This window comes from Solanum dulcamara, chromosome 9 (genome assembly GCF_947179165.1).
Source record: "Solanum dulcamara chromosome 9, daSolDulc1.2, whole genome shotgun sequence".
Taxonomy (NCBI): Eukaryota; Viridiplantae; Streptophyta; class Magnoliopsida; order Solanales; family Solanaceae; genus Solanum; species Solanum dulcamara.
The window spans coordinates 10,540,741-10,558,833 of record NC_077245.1 but is presented as its reverse complement, the minus strand read 5'-3'; the positions used below and the strand labels follow the sequence as shown (position 1 = coordinate 10,558,833).

The window sequence follows — 18,093 nt, the reverse complement described above, 5'->3', positions numbered from 1 at the left end:
TTTGAGAGTTTTCCAAAATTCCCAAAATCTAAAGGGGTTATGGCCTCCAGAAATTAGCTCACCCGAAAACATGACTAAATTTTTTTTTTGATGGCTTCCACTTTCATTTGGCTCAAGGGTTCTTCTTGAGTTGTATTTAACTTCACATATATTATCCATGTAACTTGTCATTTACAAATGAATCGTATTATTTTAAAATTCGAAATTAAAAGTCCTTGAATTTATGTCCATTAACTCACGAATAGTCCGATGTGCAAAAATATGGAATATAACATTATTTACCCCTTTAGAACATTCATCCTCGAATGTCAAACTAGCCTCATAAAGTCTTATAAGGAATTTAGGGGAATTTCTTTTATTATACAACATATAGTTTCATCTATCAATCAATATAATCAATTAAGAGGTTTAGATTACCTGTAGGCATAGGGAACAAGTGAGGTTACTTATTCTTCATCGCTTCTTCGGCTTCCCAGGTCATCTCTTCTCTATTCTTGTTTCGCCACAATACTTTGACGGAAGCCACGTCCTTAGTTCGCAACCTTCTAATCTGCTGATCCAGGATGGTGATAGGCTTCTCCTTGTAGGATAACTCCTCTGTTATCTGGACATCATCTACGGGAAATATTCTAGAATGGTCGCCTATACATTTGCGAAGCATTGACACGTGAATGCTTTCCATGATCCTCAACCAGTTCTTTGATCATTTGCCAGGAGGGAACTTTCCATGACTAGATTGGATGTCTTTTCTGTTTCAGTGTACCATAAATGTTACTTTATATTTAGTTTTTGATTTACTGCTGGTGAAAATCTTGAATTTGTCTATGTAACTAATAACTATTTGTTCCTGTTATCTTGTCTTTGTGACATATATACCAAATGCTATGGTTGTTTGGTTTCTCATGGAACTTTTCTTTGTCGCATTTTAGATGTTTCAGAATTTCTAGCTAGGTTGTTTCCTTAGATTGACTAGACACACTTTTTCTCATAATTAGGCTTAGAAAATGCTGTGTTTTGCTAACTTTGTCGATGACATCAAGGTATTGTTACTGGGAGGTGGTACCTTTTAGGGATTTTCTTGGATGGAAGAGGTTTGTACTGTTTGTTTATCTCACAGTTTCTGTTGCCAATTCTGCTTGAGGCTTGCAATGCGGTCAAAAAAATAATTAACTGTAAAACATGTCTAACTTTTGGGCTTTTGGGCCTCGACTTTAGTTTTGAATTGGGAGTGACATTTTCTACACGACCCTTATTGGGTTCTTCATGTACTGATAGCTCACACGCGTCTGCCAAAATGGGAAACTAGCTCAATCTCAATTGATGTAATAACTAAATTTGACATTTTAAAGGGACGGATCAGAAATGAATACTATCACACTACTTGAAAAATGCATCAATTGAATTAACTAAAAAACGTATTTTAAGGGAAAGAGCGGAATATCTGAGAGATGTGTAATGGTGGTTATGTTCTGGAAGACATTCCTCATTTGTGTGATTACATTCCTAATCCTTCATATTCAGTCGTTAACCAGTACTTTGTCGATGAGGATAATACATTTCCCCTAAATATTGTTGTCCGCAAGAACACTCCAAGAGGGATACATTTTAGTCGAGCTGGTCCTAGCCAAAAAGTTTATTTTAAGCCGGACGATGTTAATGCATATATTGTAACATGTGTAGGGTTATGTCCTGGTCTCAACAGAGTTATCAGGGAAATAGTATGTGGCCTATACTCTATGTATGGTGTAAGGAGAGTCATGGGGATAGATGGAGGATATCGAGGTTTCTATTCCAAAAACACGATTCCTTTGAAACACAAGGTTGTGAATGATATACATTAACGTGGTGGAACCAGTCTTGGGACATCTCGATGAGGTCATGTTACCAAGAAAATAGTAGATAGCATTCAGGACCAGGGTATAAATCAGGTTTAAATAATTGGAGGAGATGGAACCCAAAGAGGAGCAGCGGTGATATATGAGGAAATTAAAAGGTGTGGTCTCAATGTTGCAGTTGTTGGAATCCCCAAGACAATCGATAATGATATACCAGTTGTTGACAAGTCTTTTGGTTTTGATTCCGCGGTTGAGGAAGCCCAACGTGCTATTAGTGCTGCTCATGTTGAAGCTACCAGTTTTGAGAATGGAATTAGTGTTGTGAAGTTAATGGGACGGGATAGTGGGTTCATAGCGATGTATGCTAGTCTTGCTAGTCGAGATGTTGACTGCTGTTTGATTCCAGAATCACATTTCTATCTTGAAGGACGTGGTGGAGTGTTTGAGTATATACAACATAGGCTCAAAGAGAATGGACATATGGTTATAGTCATAGCTGAAGGTGCGCATGGACCCATGGTTTCTGAGAGTTTAAAATCACAAGATGTTGGCTTATGGATCTCAGAAAGGATAAAGGAACATTTCTCGAAACAAAAGAAGATGGTGATCAATCTCAAATATATAGATCCGACATACATGATTTGGGCTATTCCGAGTAATGCATCTGACAATGTGTATTGCACTCTTCTTGCTCAAAACGCTTTACAGTTGGTCCTGTCAATAACACACATGCTTACATACCCTTTGACAGAATTATTGAGAAACAAAACAAAGTTTTGATTACGGACATGATGTGGGCACGACTTCTATCTTCAACCAATCAGCCTAGCTTCTTGAGAACCAGAGTTGATGTAATTGATGCAAACAAGGACGAAGAACCACCTACTCAATTATCAAACGGTTCCACGACAGACGATGGAGAAACAAATCTTTGCTAGTAACTTTTTGAACATTATACATATATATATATATGGTCCCTTGTAACTGTAGTTTGACAATTTTGTAGGAGAATCCTACACTAGTGTAATCTCAATAAATTTTACGTAGTTTTCACTAAAATCGGTTTACTGAATGAAGCCAATAATCCAATATTTATATTTCAGATTTGTATAGTACATTGCAATTTACTTGCATCCACTGCCTCATGTTTTTAAAATACCTTATAACCTCGAAATGTCTTCTGAGAAGTCTCTACTTCATATTTTAAGCTTAGTCAAGTCTGAGTTCATCAATATAGTCAGCAGGTTAGACAAACATATCACCCACTGCAAACTTGTTTACATATCTTCCATGAAAGATGTAGCTAATGCAGGGGAATATAGAAAAGGAATCCACTTTAATTTGCAAGAGTGGTTATAACAGAGGAAATGGGATTGTTCTAAAATTCAAAACTCATAAAGTTGAAATCTTGGTATATTGCCATTGTAGTTTTTCCAGTTATTGTTTTTTCCGTCAACTCTTATTATGACCTTAATTCAACAACATTATAAGTCTCAATCGCAACTACTATAGATAATTTGAGGTAAGCAAACAACGCAGACTTATTTCAAAAAGCCTGCATTCATCCACTCTGCCCTCGAGGCAAACAAAAGGGTCCAACTCTGACTGTCTAAATGACAATTAACAGCTAAGTTGTTGTGTTGATTTTCAGCCCACTGCAGTCTGCTCCTTTTTCTTTCTTTTCTAAACTTGAGAGCAACTATGTAAGTGAGCTTAGTAGAATTTTATACAAAGCAATAATTAGTAAAATGTACATTTTGCCTCTTAATCAATGGGGCCATTACCAATGTACAGTCCTAATTAGCAAGAAAATGTTGCTAACAAGAACTTTACCAAAGAGAACAAAGAAAATGAAGCTAGGCTATTTATATATACTAGTGCAGCTTAATGCAGAATTTTCGAATCGTATGTGTCAAGGATTCCAATATCACCTGACACTTGCAAAGTTCACTAAATTGGTCTATATCCTGTTCACAAAACAAATCGGTAGCTCTACTGAAACAAAGGCAAAACAGAAACTATTTCTCACATGTTACATAAATTTTCAACACCCCTTGTCGCTGTCTCAGCCATCTAAATTCTTCCTGAAGAATGGAGATTTCAGGAAAATCAAACAAAGAAATCTAATCACACATTCTTATATGACTTAAAGCCAAGTATAATGATTTAATATAACTGAAAGCCTCAATCACAATTGCTAAAATTGTATAAAGTAAACAAATAATGCGGACCTCCTCCTTCCAAGAAAAGAGCCAAAATCGGAATCATTACACAACATAGACCTCGATGTTATTGACAAACCATGTTAGCAAAACGTACACAATATATCATAAAAGATGTGGCTTATTTGCTCATCTTATCAGGTCCAGGAAAACAAGAGTTGCAAGAAATTTTAATGCATACCTACAACATCTGAAATGCAACATACAAATGCTTCATGAGAAACCAAGATATCTAACATTTGGTATGGCACAAGAGCAAGTCCAAAAGATTAGTAACTAGTTGCATATAGAAGTTTAAGTTTCATAATTGCATGAACACTTTATCAAAAACTCAATACAAGGTAACATCTCTTGTATCCTAAACATAGAAAACTACTTGCAGTCTAGTCATGGAAAGCTCACTCCTAGTAGATAACCGCACAATTCGTGGAGGATCTTGGGCAACCTAACAATTTCTCAGCCAATTGAGATAAACATGTGGACACACAGTTCATTGAACATATCTCACACTTTATTCTCTTTGATATCACGAACTTCTCCAAAACTGTTGCATTCTTTAGCAGAAATTCTGAAAGTTTAAAAAGCTTGTCAAGGCCCTGTTTGAAATGGTCCTTAAAGCACACTCCAGAGGAGTTAACAATCTTAACATTCTTGAGGTTGGGAAACGCAAAGCTTGAAAACCAACTTTGCAAATCACTATCATCTCCTTTGGCCAAATATGTTAACTCAAAGTGGCAGTGGGAATCTTCAAGTTGCAGACAGAGAACATAATTAGGACCAAAGGCTGGTTAGCCTGATGGACATTGCACAAAAGTGACAAAAATGAAAAAGAGTTCGGTACAGAAAATTTCAGAACCAAAAAATCTAACTGGTACTTGTAAAAAGATTATGATGTTGTTCCTATCTTAAAGATTCATAGTGTAGGTAACCCAAGCAAAGAGTGATGGCACTCATGCAAGTCATCTCGAGGCTTTCAATCGCATCCAAGCAATTGGTATCCGATGGAAAGATGGAAAGCAACCCTTTCCGTTTCAGAGCTCATTTGCAACAAAGAAACTAACTACACCAACCTATTAACACGAAGCTTTGCGGTGACAAAAGCAAATTTCTTACTGATATTTAAAGATATTAGCATTCTCCTTCAAAAACAAATTTTCAGGAGGGGTGGTTAAACTTCATAAAATGAATGGATGTAAAACGAAGAGAGGAAGTTCCAGGAAGTTACATGATCTGTTGATACATCTTTGTTGAGTGCCTCAATTGATATATCTATGTTGTGTGTCTCCACATGAGGTGATGCTCGCAGAAGGACAGCTACTCCATACAAATTAAACTTCTTCTCATGCAACTCTAGCGTCAGATATTTGCATTTCAATTCTGGAAGCGGAGTCCCTTGGAACTGCAACATGCACAGAACCTGGTGCAATAACCCCAATGAAACTAGTAATATAAAGAATGGAGAAAGCAATAACAACAAAATGGAAATACTCCACGGCAAGATAAGTTATGTGACAAATCAAATCATCTAGACACTTTAAGCAACATCAACACACAAGAATCATGGTTTTCAGATATATCTTTTGCCGATATGACAAAAGAAATACGCAACATCTGAAAGTTGATAAAAAAGAACAAAAAGGCCACAGGTGCAAATTATCCAGTCGGGTCTCTGAAATTTGTGCAAAGGTTCTCAACAGACAGAGAAAAGGACTCTGAGATAGAAACAAACCTCTGTGAACAAAGTTCCAATTGTTAACTCATTTGCATAACGGAACGCTAGAAGATAATTGTAGACAAGGATACTAAAGAAATGATGATAGTAACAACTGTCTTCATGAGGATCAAATTCCTGACCATGATCATCCAGGATGTCTTTGATACACTGAATGTTGAAAGTAAGCTTAGCAGTAACCACGGAGGACACATCAAAAAGTATACACCTGAGATCGTAAAGACCTCCTGAAATTTCCAAATGCTGAAGATATGGGGCAAGTATTTCCAAAATACGACGATAAAATTGAAGACCTAATTTCCAATGACGTTTCAGCTTCAATGTCTATAGTTTCGAAGATCAAATTTCCATGGGACAAGGACCCATAAGCAAAACTAAATCATATAATTCCATAGTTTCCAATACAGGACATCCTGACAATAAGTTTGCAAATTTTGTCATTGTTTAAAAACAAATTACCCAACTTTATGCTCTTTAGAGACTTCCACGCTACCACCACATCAGCATCAAAGTTAATAAGACCCAAAACTAATGATATCAATGACGAACATGCGCAGAAAGATTGAGTCAATGTGCATTCGCCTATCAATAAATCAATGGACCAGAGTACATCATGTTCCACTTTTCTTTTAACAGCAAAACTAAGCCATTGGCTGATTTGGGATTGGGAGTCGTATTGAAACTCGTCAGTGTAGTCGAGTTCGAATTTTTTTATTTTGGATGAAACGGAATGAGCTAATATATAATCAACAAAGGGTACGAAATTTTCTCCGTAGTTGCTACGAGTGAAAATGAAGTTATAAACTGAAGGCCATAGATACTGCCACCTTTTCGAGAGAATAGAGGTTATGAAGGCATCCTTCGTTGGCAAAAAGAGAGAGAATCTCAATAAGAAGAGAGTCCGGCAACTGTAACGATCAGAGTCATCCTTAATCATAATTAAAAAGAAATTCACAAGAATTTGGCTTGAATGAGTCCCACCACTCCGCCAGAGCGGGATGGTCTGCTGGGGCGCCGCCGCCAAAGCGGGAATAAGACCGCCAGAGCAGAAAGTAGTAGGACAGAACTTAAGTTGCGAATTTTCTTATTTTCCCAACTTCTGCTAAATGGAGGTTAGCGGCAAGGGTTTCTACAAAACTTTCCAAGAAGGTTGCTCTTGAATGAAGAAGAGGAGGGGAGGGAATCTCAGCTTTTGGAAGGCTTCAATCAGTGGAATTCAATCTGCTCTTGCCCATGGAACATCTAGAACCAATGATTTCAGCAGTGTTATCTCTCCGCGAATGCTTAGCGCCCAGGTAGACTAGGTTTCTCTTTTTTGAGTAAAAACATATACCTACTATGTAATATAGAAGAAAAATTAATGAGAATAGTTGTGGGTCATGGGTTACGGGCAGAGATCCGACCGTAAGAGGGTCAAATTCGAATTTGACCTGGGTAGAAAGGTGCTGCAGTGAATTGAGAAGTTATTGATTGTGATGTTTTTTGTGTGCAGCTGGTTAATCTATATCGGGCATAGAATCTCGTACAGAAAAATAATAGTAGATTTTGAGGTGAGACGTGTAAGGTTGGGTAGTGTGGACTTTGACTGTTTTCGAAATTGTCTTAAACGTGTAATTAAGTTACATATGATATGCCTAAACGTGTACAGATAAGGGTAACAGGTTAGTCCTTATATAAATGAGCACTTACTGGCCTTATTTTGTAATGAATTTGTTCTTGGTGATATAAATGTTGTTAATATTGAATGTGGTATGTTTGGATCGGATGTCACGTTCTGACACATATATGATCGGGTGTCACGTTCCGACACGTATTTGGATCGGGTGTTACGTTTTGACACATTCTTGGATCATGTGTCATGTTTCGACATAAATATGACTGAATTGGGTCCCCTGAGAGGGCCAAGTATGTGTGTGTGGATGGTCCCATGAGAGGACCTGATGATATGTGTATTTTCATGTAATAATAAGGTTAGTGGTAGATGAGTCATGGACTAAGAACTATAAATGAACTCTTGAGTTGAGGTGTGCTAGATATAGAGAATTATGATCAGCAATACACCTATTGGTGGATAAGATGATGGGACCTGTTAGGCCTTGATGTGATCTATATGGTATAATCGTATTCTATATTTATACACTTAGAAATTGAGGTTTCTGGTTGCCAGATAGTATTACCATTGTGATTTCCATGAATAACCGAGGAGGGATAGTGGCTATCTACAACTCAAGTGAGTTGGAGAGTGTGGTAGTGAGACAGATATGCTTTATGTTGTGAGACAATTAGACCAACTAGTAAGGGTTGGACGAAATCATTGAACGGTTAAGGTTACTAGGTGGGGACTATTGGGGTGATGGAATAATAATAAGGTGGATCCCTAACCCACAGGTTTTAAGTTGTGTCTAGGGTGGTAGTGGAACCGTGTTGTTTAGGGTGGAGAATACCCTAAGTGTGAGAATAAGGAGTGCACTTATTGGGCTGGGGTGACTAAATTGAGGAAGTGTAAGTATTATGATATCTCTTATTTCTTTGTTCATTAATTATGCGGTGGGTATCAAATTGAACGATGATGCCTATCAGTACGTGTTGTTTGTACTGATACTACTCTTGCTATGTCACTTTGCATAGTCTGGTTGCAACGTCAGTTATGTCTCTTAGGTGAAGACGAAGGTGATCCTCCAGCAACTTCTATTTTTCCCTTATCTTGGTGGAAGTTGGGTCATTGATCTTTTATTTTATTTCTACTCTTAGTAGCTTTTGTACCTGTTTAAACTAGTATCCTTGGGCGATTTTGTATAATTGTATAAGCTGGTCTTTAATACAGTTTTTTTTAGAAATTTTGATTTAATTATTCAAGTTTATTTTAAATTCCGCAACTATTCTTATATATATAAGGGGTTAAGGGTTCTCCTGCACAGGTCATAAAGTGGATGCCTGCACCGTCCAGTGGGTTGGATCGTGACAGCAACTCACTGATTCGGTCGACGGTTTCTTCAACTCCGGTGATACTCTTCTTTTGTCTCTTTGACGATGAGTTCGTAAATTACTGCGGGAATCGTCAGAATCCATGGTTTTGCTTAAGTTTGTGATATACCTCAAAATTGAGAGAATTTGGCTGATAAACATATTTAAAAGCTTTCAATTAGCAAAATGGTCTCAACTGTCCTCTATATATGTGGAGTGTTAATAGTCGCCTCATTTGTTTGCCCTTAATGAGCTTAGATTTGAATTTCTTTTATTTTTTAGAAAAATGTAACACCCCAATTTTTTTTCCACTAAGATTCGAACCATTCTTCATGTACGTATAAGATCGAACTCGAAGGCTTCAATTTGTATATATGATCTATGATTGATTCATAAGTATTTAAAATATTATATGTGATTTAGGGTCATAAGGAATCCCAAAAAAAATCAAGCCAAGTACAAAGAATTCCTTTCGGCTAAGTTTCCGAATGAGTTAGTATAAGGGTCAACTTCAAACGACCATATCTCCTAAAATATAACGAACTGGGTGTCCCATAACCTATCAAATTAAAGGTCTTTGAGTCTTCTTTCCAACGCTACCAAGATTGTATTTTTCCGAGTTCGGAGTCAAAAGTTATGCTTGATCGAATAGAGAAGACCTGCAGCGAATTTTGGCCGAATTTCCAGATTTTGTAGGGATATTTTGGTAAAATTACCTAATATCTATATACATAAACTGGACGCATTTTGGATCAAAATTCCAGTCTTTTTCCTCTCCAAACAACCTAAATCTTTATTCCCTTCTCTCTCAAATTATCTCCAATAAAATCCTCTCAAACTCAAGGATTCAAGTTTCCCTTTGAAGATCTAACATCAAGGTTTCTTCAAAATCTACACTAAGGTATGTAAGGCTACTAAAAACATGGATTAAATTCACCATGTGCCCTACATCTTATTTGAGATTGAATTTTCATAAGAATTGGGTTTTCTTGATAGATTTATGTCCTAATGAGTTCATACATCTATTAACTTGATTTTGTTATGTTGATATTGATAAGTTGAGAAATTGATAAATGTTTCATGTTGGATATGAGTTGATTGATATGAGTTGTTATACATATTTTGTTATGTCTAATAGTTGATTGATATGAATTGTTATACATATTTTGTTATGTCTAAGAGTTGATTGATATGAGTTGTTATACATATTTTGTTATGTCTAATAGTTGATTGATATGAATTGTTATACATATTTTGTTATGTCTAAGAGTTGATTGATATGAGTTGTTATACATATTTTGGTATGTCTAAGAGTTGATTGATATGAGTTGTTAAACATATTTTGTTATATTAACAATAGATAATTAACTTGCAATAACTTGAAATCCGTTGGTACGTTACAGTTTAATTCAACTACCAAATGATGGAACATAGAAAGAATACTAAAATGTTGGTTAGGATATTTTCATTAGTTTAACACCTTCACAGATTCAAATTGCTAGAAATAAGATGGGGACAATATTTGATTAACCTTTTAGTTAGCATGAATCCAATTTCTATGAGTTGATGCCTCAATGGAATTCCATTAGCATCATGAAATTAAATTATATTTAAGAAAAAGTTATATTCCTATTAGTATATTCATATAATACTTCCACTTTGATATATTCTAATAATATAGAAAAAGCTAACTTTATCATTTATTTCCTAATTTTACGTGAAGTGTTTGATTTGGTTTGGGACAACTTGGATAGTTATTAAATAATAATATTTGGCAAAAGAACACTATGGAAAGACATTCTTTCTAGTCAAAGGTGATGACAGAAAGTAAAGTAAGCAATATTCTTGAGATTGCCTTTAATATATATATATATATATATAAGATTGGAGTTGATTGGATAATATGATTGGTCAAAAGGCTTGATTTGGGATAGAATTGATGAATTGACAGAGGTCCAAACGAGATTGGTCGATATGATTAGATGGAATTGATTGGATAGAGTTTTATGAGCATTGAGTCTTGGGAGGAGTATCGAGCACCGAATTGGGTAAGAGTAAGTAATAACTCGAATCCAATAACTACGTCGCCAAACGTAGGAAGGAATTGGACCGTTAAAGTCGGATGTTTTCCAAATTACTGTCCTGATATAATAGGACTTGATTGGTTATGAATTTATGATTTGTTGATTCGTTCGTACCCTGGCAAGGTATGAACGGATGTGGCAACAACGTCGGCTTGTTGTACTATTACTGGCTCATAAGTGATGGTTGTCGGATAAGAGAAACTCCCATATAAGTCTTGATAGTACTCTGAGTCAGATTGGAATGGATTGGGCTGGATTGTATGTGATTGGTCCTGTCTAAATTATATTTTGTTTAGAATCAGAACATCTTGATTGAGTTGTACCTTCTTCTGAGTTGATATTTTGAGTTGATTTGATCCCACCTTGATGTATGTTTTATTCGGCCATTTTACATACTCGTACATTCCACGTACTGATGCCATTTGGCCTACATCATTTCATGATGCAGAGACAGATACTAGAGATCATCAACAGGCGCATCGTTGAAGATCTATTCACTTCCAGCTAGTTGGTGAGTCCTCCTTGTTTTCAGAGGATACCGCAGTTATCTTTTCAACTTTGAGTTAGTTTTCATTTATTTTGATTTGTGGTAGCCATGAATCTGTCATTGGCACCTCTTATATTGTTGATAGAGGCTTCATAGACTAGGGTGTGGATGATGTTGAATTATTTCGTTGTGACTAGTTTTATTTTTTCTAGTTGTTGAATGGAGATGTGGTTGGCCTTTGGCTTTATTATGAATAGTATTCTTATGATTTGAGTCTTCCGCTAATAGAGTGTAACTGAATGAAAGAGTGATTGGACCAAGTGGTTCGCTTGAAGGCCAGAAATGGTTTTCGAGTGCCGGCCACGTCTAGGGTACCCTCCCGGGGCGTGACAAAAAATTACTTAAATACATAATTTATTTTAGGAAAATTATGTAATTAGTCAATATATATATATAAAATTAAATGTATCATAATCTAATTCCTAAATTATCTCAACTGAAATTCACATATATGGCACCTAATAATTACCTACATTCTCTCTCATTCTATTTGCTCATTCAATTTCCTCCATGTTCCATTCTTAAAGTTTCAACTCCCATTTCTCTCTCATCAAAAGTCATGATTTTTTTTCCAAAAATTGTTAAATTCTTCCAAAAGATATACATCACAATTTCATTGATTTAGATAAGCAAATTTTCAGCATATATATTTCACGTTTTTATCGAATTTTTAGAGATTTGAGGAAGAACATAGCATTTGAAGAAGAAGTCGAAGAACTTGTTGAAAGACCAAATTGAGGAAGGACATAGCATTTTTTTCTTTACATAACATTTGTATTTTGTTAAGAATATTGTCTTTCTTTTTTAGTTTGTATTAATATCATTTTTTGTTTGTGAGCTATTTTTCTTCACATTGCATTTCTATTTTATTCAAAATATTTAGTTTGTATTCATTACAATAGGTATGCCAACTGGTTTAGGATTTTTTTCACAATCTATTTGCACTTTTCAACATATTGTATCCTTTATCAAGTTCTATTCTTTATAGTATTTATGCTATTTTGTATTTGTATTAATTATATTTTCCATGTTGTATCTTGCATACTACATTGGTTTTTCAGATGAAACTTGTATTTATTTGTAGATTGTATTCATTACAATAGTCAATAGGTATGCCAACTTGATTAGGATTTTTAAGTAGATATATATCCTATTGTTCACAATCTATTTGTATGTTTTCAGAATAGTAGCATTTCTTAAATTGTATTATTTATCGTATGTATGCCAGTTGATTTTGTATTTATTTAAGCATGATTGTATGATTTGTATCCATGCATTTTTGTCACAGTCTATTTCTATTTTTCAAAATTTAGTATCCTTTTTGAAATTGTATTCATTCAAGTTTACAAAAGGTTTGTATTTGTATTTAATTTAATTTTACATGTTGTATCTTGCATACTACATTGGTTTTTTTTCATGAAATTTATAATCATTTTAGAATCAATGGTTTCTTTCATTAAAACTTACTTGTTCTTCCTCATAGGTTAATTCAACAAAACTTTTGAAATAATATATTTTAGAGTAAAGCTAGAAGATCAAACTTGAAATACGATGACAGTTCTATTATGAAAGAAATAGGTCTAATACGTTCAAAATGACCTAACGGTTCGTTACGGATCGATGAAGATCTTTATTATTCTAGCAACAACATTTGATTACCTAAATTGAATTTGAGGAAGAAGGATGATTATCAATGGAGAATTCAATCCAATACAAATTTTCGGTCGATTATTGTGTTTCAGGAAGAAGAAGCAGAATCTCTTATTTTGAGACTCCTAATCTTTGTAAGATACAGATTGAGAAATTTAAGCACTTTTACCTATTTTAAAAGATTGTCTTCCCTGATTTTCTGTAGTTGGTTAATTTTTATTTGTATTCCTGTTAATTGAAATTTTTTTAAAAAATACATAAATGGATCTAATAGCAAACTAAATATAGCTATTTTTAATAAATATTGAAAGTTTAACTAAGGGGTCCTATTAAATGCTAAAATGTTGCTATTTTGAAAATTTTCTCATTTATTTTATTATATTGTCTAAAATCTCCTATTATTTGAAAAAAAATTACAAAAATATCTACTCTCTCCTATTCTTTGATACATCACTGTACAGTCAAATTAGTGATGTATCGAAAAGTCGAATACATCACTTTACATGATGTATCAATCGAATACATCACTTACGTGATGTATCAGAACGCTGGATACATCATTTTACGTGATGTATCAGGACGTACGTGATATATCCAAAAGTGATAAAAAAGAAGGGATTTTGGATTATTTTTAAAAGAGTAGGGATAAAGTGTAATTGAGAAGAATCACGAAATTTAGGTAAAATTTACTTTTTTTTCCTTAAAAAATATCTTCATAATTTAAAACCCACGCTTTTATTTCTCTCTCTCAAACTCACACTCTATTTTCTTTTTTTTCTTTCTCAAAGCAACTTGCTTCTTACTCATCTCTCTTCCAATTATCAATCAACCTAATATTTTTCTCTTCAACTAATAAATTATCAAATCTCATTTGGATATTCTTGAATTCATTTCTCCAACTTTATTTCGTATTTTTAATGCTAGTTTTCAGTTGTGAAATTAGAATTTAAGAAGACCAACAAGATATCCACAACTTAAGCCAAACAAAGAGGAAATAAAGCTCCCAAAATTTTGCTGACAAAGTAAAGAGAAATAAAGCACTCAAAGCTGATATTCTACCATTGGCAAGTATGTTTCATTTTGAATCCTTTAGTTACAAAATTCAACAGCCTCCTCCTTTTAAATATGCTTTGAGAAAAGTTTAATTTTAATGAAAACAAATGAGGTCTAAGTCCGGATATTTTGGATGTTTCTCTATATTCTATGTGCTGAAGTTGAAAATAAGTTAGAATTGGATATATGAATCCTTACTCATCATATTTCTCAATTGAATACAACCAAAGATAGTCAAACGATCAACAAAACGAGTCTTAAACTTACATTCTTCCAACTCGCAAACCACCCCACCCAGCATATGATTTTCAAAAAATTGCTTCAACCCGCACCACATCCACAAAAGGACAAACCAGCCTCACCTCGTTGTCATTCCTAGGTCCCCTGTGATGGTTGCCTTCAGTCAAAGAAAATAAGACAAACAAACTGATCAAAAAACGGAGGAAAAATGAAGTAAACATCATCTACAGCTGACAACCCTTCTTGGCTAGATAACATTGAAATAATGTTGCAGGAGAGTTCCTCAGGCCACAGTTTGATGAAGCTAAAGACAAAATACCAACTAATGTCCGTGAGTAAATAAACATGTGTCTTGTAGGTTTGTCGATCTTGACAGTTACAAGAAAACAACAGTTGCAAGAAAATTACAAGCACATATATATTCATCGACATGCATCGACTAGAACGCCACAAGTTCATAATTACATCTGTAGTAAATCAAAAGCTACAATGTACAGTGACATTTCTAGTATGCCGAAACAAAACTTCAATTCTAGTCAATCCAAAGCAGACTCTTGGTAAATAATCACAAACTTCTTAGATGATCTTGGGGTGTCTAACAATTTCTTAGCCAATCCTGATAAATATTGGGACACACAGCTCTCTGAACATTTCATGCAGATTCTCCTCTTTGATACAATGACAAACTTCTTCAAAGCCATTGCATTCTTTAGTAGAAACGCTGAAAGTTCGAAAAGCTTATCATTGCCCCGTCCAAACCACCTTTTTCTACATTCCACTACGCTGGCATTAACCCTAACATTCTTGAGATTGGGAAACACAATGCTTGAAATCCAACTCTGCAAATAGATATAACGTCCTTTGGCCAAATAACGTAGCTCAAGTTGGCAGCGGAAATCATTACACTGCAGTAGATAATATGATCAGAATCAAATGCAGGTCCACAGCAGAAATGGGAACATACCACATAAGACAAAAAGGAACATAAGCAATAGTGTCTAATATAGAATAATTTTCAGAAGCCACAAACCTTGAACAGTTCTCAGCAGTTAATTACAATAGCTTATCCCTACCAGATATGCTCAAGCAGTAGATAAAATGTAAAAAGAGGTTAGTTTGTCGCCATTCCTTTCTAAGTCCATTTACCAGATAGAAAGCAACTAGCTCGACAAATTGGTTTAAAGCTTTATAGTGGCAAAAGATTTCTTAATGATAATTAAAGATATGTTTCCATCCTCCTTAAGAAAATATTTGGACTGGTGAGTTTGGGGATGGGGGAGGTCTAAAACTTAAAAAAATTCAAAGAATTAAAAGCAAAGCATAAATTGCGAGAAATTACAGCCCCAGCTCTCAAATGTATGTTGAGTGTCTCCAAAAGAGATGAGCTCTGCAAAAGGCTAGCTACTCCATACAAATTATTCTTTGTCACATACATCTCTAAAGTTAGACATTTGCATCTCAATTTTGGTAGCGACACTCCTTCTTCGAGTCGCAACATGAACACAACCTGGTGAAATAATTTCAAAGAAATTAGTAAAGGATAGAGAAAGAAGTGACAGGAAAGAAAAAGTAATCCACAAAAACAAAAAAAGTAGTGCTATGACAAATCTAACCACTTTTTTCTGATAGTTAATCTAACCATCTAACCACTTTAATGAATAACAATGCAGAAAATTATAGTTTCTAAAATGATGATTGCCAGTAAAAAAAAAATATCCAAACTTCAGAGAGTAGATAGGAAGATCATAAAAGGTCACAAAAGGCATAGACAAGATCATTATATATGGATAAAAAATTCAATTAGTCAACCAAAAAATATTCTCACTAAAATTTTCATGTATACAGAAGTTCATAATTTTATTAGATTCTGAAGGCTCTTCTCTTTCACAAGTTTACACTCCGCAATTCTTCACTTAAACTTGAATAGAGTATAAGGTCTTTAGACATGAAAACAAACCTCTGCTAACCAACGTCCAATTGTTAGCTCAGTTGCATAACTCAGTTTTTGAAGATAGTCCAGAACAAGGTTTCTAAAACCTTGATGATAATCACTACAACCATTTATACATGTTATGTTAAGAGTAAGTCTGGCAGTAACCAAAGAGGAGACATTTACTAGACTACACTTGAGATATTCAAGGTCTCCTGAAATCTCCAAATGCTGAAGATATGGGGCAATAATTTCCAAAGGTTCATCAGTTGTGCCATAAAACCATCAGTAGCGCTCTAATGTTAGTCTCTTTAAATTCGAAGAAGTGATTTCTAGAAGGCGAAAACCTTCAAATGAAGACAACTCCAAAGTTTCCAAAGCAGGACAACCTGACAAAATCTTTGCTAGATCATCTTTATCTACAAAAATATAGTTCAACTTTAGGCTCTTCAAAGACTTCCACTGTTCTTTGTCAATCGCACAACAGCTCCAATCCAGTGTAATCAATGAGGAACAAGTACAAATAGATAGAGGCAATTCGAAAGTGACATTGTCATCATATAAACACAATACAACATCTTCCACTTCTCTTTCCACAGTAAAGTTAATCCATCGGCTAATATGCAAATCAAAGTTCCAGTCAAAGTTGTAAGGTAAATCGAGTTGGAATTTTGCTGATTTTGGAACAAGTGCAATGAGTTAAAACATGATCCACAATAAATACAAAATTTTCTACATTGTTGTAGTAGTTACAACCATCGAAATGGAAATTATCAATTGAATTCAGAGATAACGCCACCTTTTTGAGAGAACACATGATGCGAAGGCACCTTTCTTCGGCAAAAGAGAGAGAATTTGTATGAGAACTGCGTCCAGCAACGGACTGATACTATCTAGGGTGTTTTCAGCTTCACTGACTCCGTTCGTCGACATTTAATCTCTCAAATTACAACTATAGCCACCATTAATGGCGCGAATCCATGATTTCAAGAGGGAAACAAGATTGGGGGCCAAATCTTTTTTTATATTGGTTTCTCCGGTTTAACCCGACTCATAGTTTTTAGGGGTAAAATTTGAAAAGAACGGCTACGAGTAACCATCCACGAATTACACATATTTTGTAAATTTATCCGATTATGTCAAAATAACATAATGGACCCTATTTAAAGTGTTGGAAATGAACAAAAGCCTATTTAAAATGTTTAAATAAAAATTAATGTCAACTTTAAGGAATTGTCATTAAGTTCCGAAAAAAATGTGTTATTACATAATAATTTTTTAAAAATAGGATCGAAATGAACGCTATTTCTGCCATTTTCAAACTTTCAAACGGGATCACTAGCATTTTCGCTCATATTTTTTGTTAGTCTTTGATTTATTCCCTCTTAACAAAAAAATATCGCATGATATATTATAAGTTTATACTTTCATAGCATTATATGCAAAAGTTATGCCTCGATATAATTAAGTTTCTAAAGCATTTCGATTATCGAGGGGTAAAAATTAAAGACCACCTTATTTTAAAGGAAAAACGTGCAATTTTATGTTTTTTAAGAGAGGAATGTATTTTCAACATTGGCCACTCTGAGCAGAGAAAGGCTAACACACGTCCAAAATGCCATGGCTTAAAATATCCTCAGAAGAACACATCCCTCCCACTCTGGTCATGTCAACAGCCATTGTCATATAGATGCAATTTAGCCAGCATATCAGCAGGCCTCACATAGAAAGGAAAAATGAAGCGTTCAAGAACCATCGGCAGTGGACATTCTACCATATTAGAGATAATCCTTTCTTCACCTCAGAGCACATCTAAATAAACTCGACATGTGTTAT

General features: G+C 34.7%; 2 protein-coding genes and 1 pseudogene across 2 annotated transcripts; 1 reads left to right on the top strand and 2 right to left on the bottom strand.

Annotated features, from left to right (window-relative positions):
- Nucleotides 1–1,448: 1,448 nt before the first annotated feature.
- On the top strand, nucleotides 1,449–2,773 carry LOC129903527 (ATP-dependent 6-phosphofructokinase 3-like; annotated as a pseudogene).
- A 1,588-nt stretch (nucleotides 2,774–4,361) lies between these two features.
- LOC129903526 (uncharacterized) lies at nucleotides 4,362–6,230 on the bottom strand. Its single transcript, XM_055979085.1, has 5 exons — nucleotides 6,195–6,230; nucleotides 5,787–6,113; nucleotides 5,611–5,668; nucleotides 5,287–5,557; nucleotides 4,362–4,813 (listed from the first exon to the last, which is right to left on the bottom strand). The coding sequence occupies exons 1-5, from the start codon at nucleotides 6,228–6,230 to the stop codon at nucleotides 4,462–4,464; spliced, it is 1,044 nt and encodes a 347-aa protein (XP_055835060.1). The 3' UTR covers nucleotides 4,362–4,461.
- Nucleotides 6,231–14,578: 8,348 nt separating this feature from the next.
- Nucleotides 14,579–17,161, bottom strand: LOC129904244 (uncharacterized). Its single transcript, XM_055979786.1, has 3 exons — nucleotides 17,057–17,161; nucleotides 15,667–15,834; nucleotides 14,579–15,232 (listed from the first exon to the last, which is right to left on the bottom strand). Exons 1-3 carry the CDS (start codon nucleotides 17,072–17,074, stop codon nucleotides 14,864–14,866), a joined length of 555 nt encoding a protein of 184 aa, XP_055835761.1. The 5' UTR covers nucleotides 17,075–17,161; the 3' UTR covers nucleotides 14,579–14,863.
- Between the last annotated feature and the right edge of the window lie 932 nt (nucleotides 17,162–18,093).

Bases quoted from the DNA above. Each gene is read 5' to 3' on its own strand.
- LOC129904244 (XM_055979786.1), bottom strand. The intron at 15,233-15,666 runs GTAATTTCTCGC...TATCTACTGCAG, and splicing joins TACATTTGAGAGCTGGGGCT to TGTAATGATTTCCGCTGCCA.
- LOC129903526 (XM_055979085.1), bottom strand. From the start codon at position 6,230: ATGACAAAATTTGCAAACTTATTGTCAGGATGTCCT. The intron at 6,114-6,194 runs GTATTGGAAACT...TCGAAACTATAG, and splicing joins ACTTATTGTCAGGATGTCCT to ACATTGAAGCTGAAACGTCA. The intron at 5,558-5,610 runs GTGTGTTGATGT...TCACATAACTTA, and splicing joins ATCTGAAAACCATGATTCTT to TCTTGCCGTGGAGTATTTCC.